The 2,877-nt window shown below is 42.5% G+C and overlaps 1 protein-coding gene across 1 annotated transcript; it reads right to left on the reverse strand.

Moving 5' to 3' along the window:
* Positions 1 to 860: 860 nt before the first annotated feature.
* LOC132551927 (uncharacterized protein K02A2.6-like) lies at positions 861 to 1,796 on the reverse strand. The gene has a single exon (XM_060216106.1). The coding sequence runs from the start codon at positions 1,794 to 1,796 to the stop codon at positions 861 to 863; it is 936 nt and encodes a 311-aa protein (XP_060072089.1).
* Between the last annotated feature and the right edge of the window lie 1,081 nt (positions 1,797 to 2,877).

Here is a 2,877-nt window from a genome sequence, read left to right on the forward strand (position 1 = left end):
CTGCAATCCCCTGGGTGTTGATGGCCGACGTGAGTCCAGTTAATTGGGCTGTCAAGTTTTCTATTAAAACACCAACATTTTCTGCCATAATTAATTTACTAAATTTGTTAGAATAGGTCTATCCCAATTAATCACTCACCTTTATAGAGAATCTGTCCTGTTATATATCCCTTTCAAGATGTTGGTAAAGTTCATAAATCCATGGACACACATTATTTTGTTTCCTATGACCTCTTTTTCCTGTGTTCTCCCAGGTTCGAAATCCTGGTCACGGCACCAAAAATATCCACGTGTGTTACACAATAATTACTCCGACACGTGGTATTTGAGTTAAATTTTATTTCTTGCCGTGGTTACACAAGATCCTGTTCAAGTCCACCCCCATCTCCCGCTTAAGTTCCTACTCCCCTCTACAGGCCTGCACTGCCTTGTCTAGCTCCCGAGCTCTAGTCTCCAACCACTCTCATGCTCTTCTCCCGCTACTCTCCTGCTACTGTCTATTGTCTTAGTATTAATAATACCAAAACACTTCAATTCTAACTAAGCCCCGATTGGATGACAATACCCCACCCCGCGAGGCATATAATTATCAAGGCACGTGCAAGCTCATGTAACCTTATCTCAGGGATCCCGATGTACTTTACCGTCCAGTATGCTATCTACTCTGATCGACGATCCCTCCCCAGCTATCTCGCTACAGTGGCTAGGTGCGTGAGGCACACCCTTGATATCTAAGGGCTACCAAACTGCCTGTCCATCACAGGACGTTAACCCTGGTCCAGTGCCTGACTTTTGACACCTGTTGTTATTGTTTCCAGAGAACCTGTTGTACTTTAAATTTCTGTTTTAAATTATATTCTCTAAATTGTATTTCTACTACCCATTTTGTTACACTGTACGGTGTAGGTAACTGGTCCTAGCTTCTGCAGAATAAGTCCACGAACCCATGATGGTTTCCGTTTTTGACCTCTGTAGTCATGTACCATAACCAAGTCTCCAACCTCCATTGTGCAATCTTTCTTGACATGTTGTTGAGTTCGTAATTGAACTGACTGTTTCAAATTTGGTCTTATAATGTCCAAACGAGTTCTGAGCTTCCTGCCCATGAATAACTCAGCTGGTGTGACCTTGGTCAAAGTATGAGGAGTTGTCCTGTATGACAATAGGAATGATGCCAGCTTCTGGTTTAATGTTCCTTCCTCATCTTCCAAGTTTTTCATACCAGTCTTAAAGGTTCTAACTGCACGTTCGGCTTCACCATTTGAACTTGGGTGGTATGGCGCTGATTTGGTATGCTTAATACCGTTTTTCTTTATGAAAGATTCAAACTCAGCCGCGACAAACTGAGGTCCATTGTCTGATACTACCTCTTTCGGTAGTCCATATGAGGAAAACATGTATCGAAGCGCGTTGATGGTGCTCTCAGCGCTCGTTGACGACATTCTTACAACATCCAGCCATTTGGAATGGGCATCCACAACGACTAAGAACATGTTGTTTAAGAATGGTCCTGCGTAGTCAATATGTACACGTTCCCAAGGCTTGTTCGGCCATAACCATGGGTTTGAGCGTGACTGTGGCATGTTTGGTAATTGTTTCCTACAACTTTCACACTTTGCCACCCTTGTTTCTATGTCCATATCTAAGTTTGGCCACCACACAAACAATCTAGCCAATGCCTTCATCCTAACCATTCCAGGATGATTAACATGTAACTCATTCAAAATGTCATCCCGGTATCGATCAGGAACAATCACTCGGATTCCTCTTAATAAACACCCTTCCTCTACCGTCATTTCCTCCTGAACGCGGTAAAAGGGAAGTAACTCATTTTCTGGCTTTCATGTGACCATCCATTAGTGACAAAATACATCACTCTTGACAAAACAGGATCATTTTTCGTTGCCATAGCAATCTGAGCTGCCGTGATAGGTAATTTGTTCAACTGAATTTTGTTCACCTTTGCGGCTTCCTGGTCCAATTCCGTACAATCCTCCGAATCGATAGGGAAACGGGATAAGGTGTCAGCATTCCCGTTCTGAGTTGTTGATCTATACTTGATGTCAAACTGATATGAAGACAACTGGATAGACCACCGTTGCAATCGTGAAGTTGCTAGCACAGGAATACCCTTCTTTGGACCTAGTATCAATGTCAAAGGTTTATGGTCCGTCAACAATGTGAACTTTCGGCCATAGAGATACTGATGAAACTTGCGGACCCCGTATATAATCGCTAATGCTTCCTTCTCAATTTGAGAATAGTTTTTCTCAGCAGAAGTGAGTGTGCGTGATGCGTATGCGATCGGTCGGTCATCGTTCCCAATTGTGTGAGAGATCACTGCTCCTAGGCCATACGAAGATGCATCAACTGCCAATGTTACAGGCTTTTCTGGGTCATAGTGAATCAATACCTCTGATGAGACTAACAGTTCTTTGATTTTCACACATGCTGAATGACAATCTACTGTCCAATTCCATTCAATTTTGTCAGCCAGTAGTTTTGTGAGTAGTTGTACAATGGTAGACATGTCAGGTATAAACTTCCGGTAATAGTTAACAATCCCTAACCATGCCTGAAGCTCCTTCTTGTTTTGAGGATCTTTTAACTGTAGAATAGCCTCAATTTTTTGTGGTGATGGGTGGATCCCTTCTTTGTTCACTACAAAAGCAAAATATTCCACCTCCTCTTTCATGAAGAAACACTTAGTTTTCTTTAGTTTGACTTCATAGTCATCTAAACGCTTGAGTGAAGCATCCAGATTTTGCTGATGGGTAACATCATCTTTCCCGGTTACAAGAACATCATCCAGGATACAACCGACACCATCCAATCCCTGTAGTACAGTTTCCATGGTACGCTGAAATATAGCTGGCG

Source organism: Ylistrum balloti, unplaced genomic scaffold (assembly GCF_031769215.1).
Source record: "Ylistrum balloti isolate Yb309-2 unplaced genomic scaffold, AGI_CSIRO_Ybal_v1 Utg369564, whole genome shotgun sequence".
Taxonomy (NCBI): domain Eukaryota; kingdom Metazoa; phylum Mollusca; class Bivalvia; order Pectinida; family Pectinidae; genus Ylistrum; species Ylistrum balloti.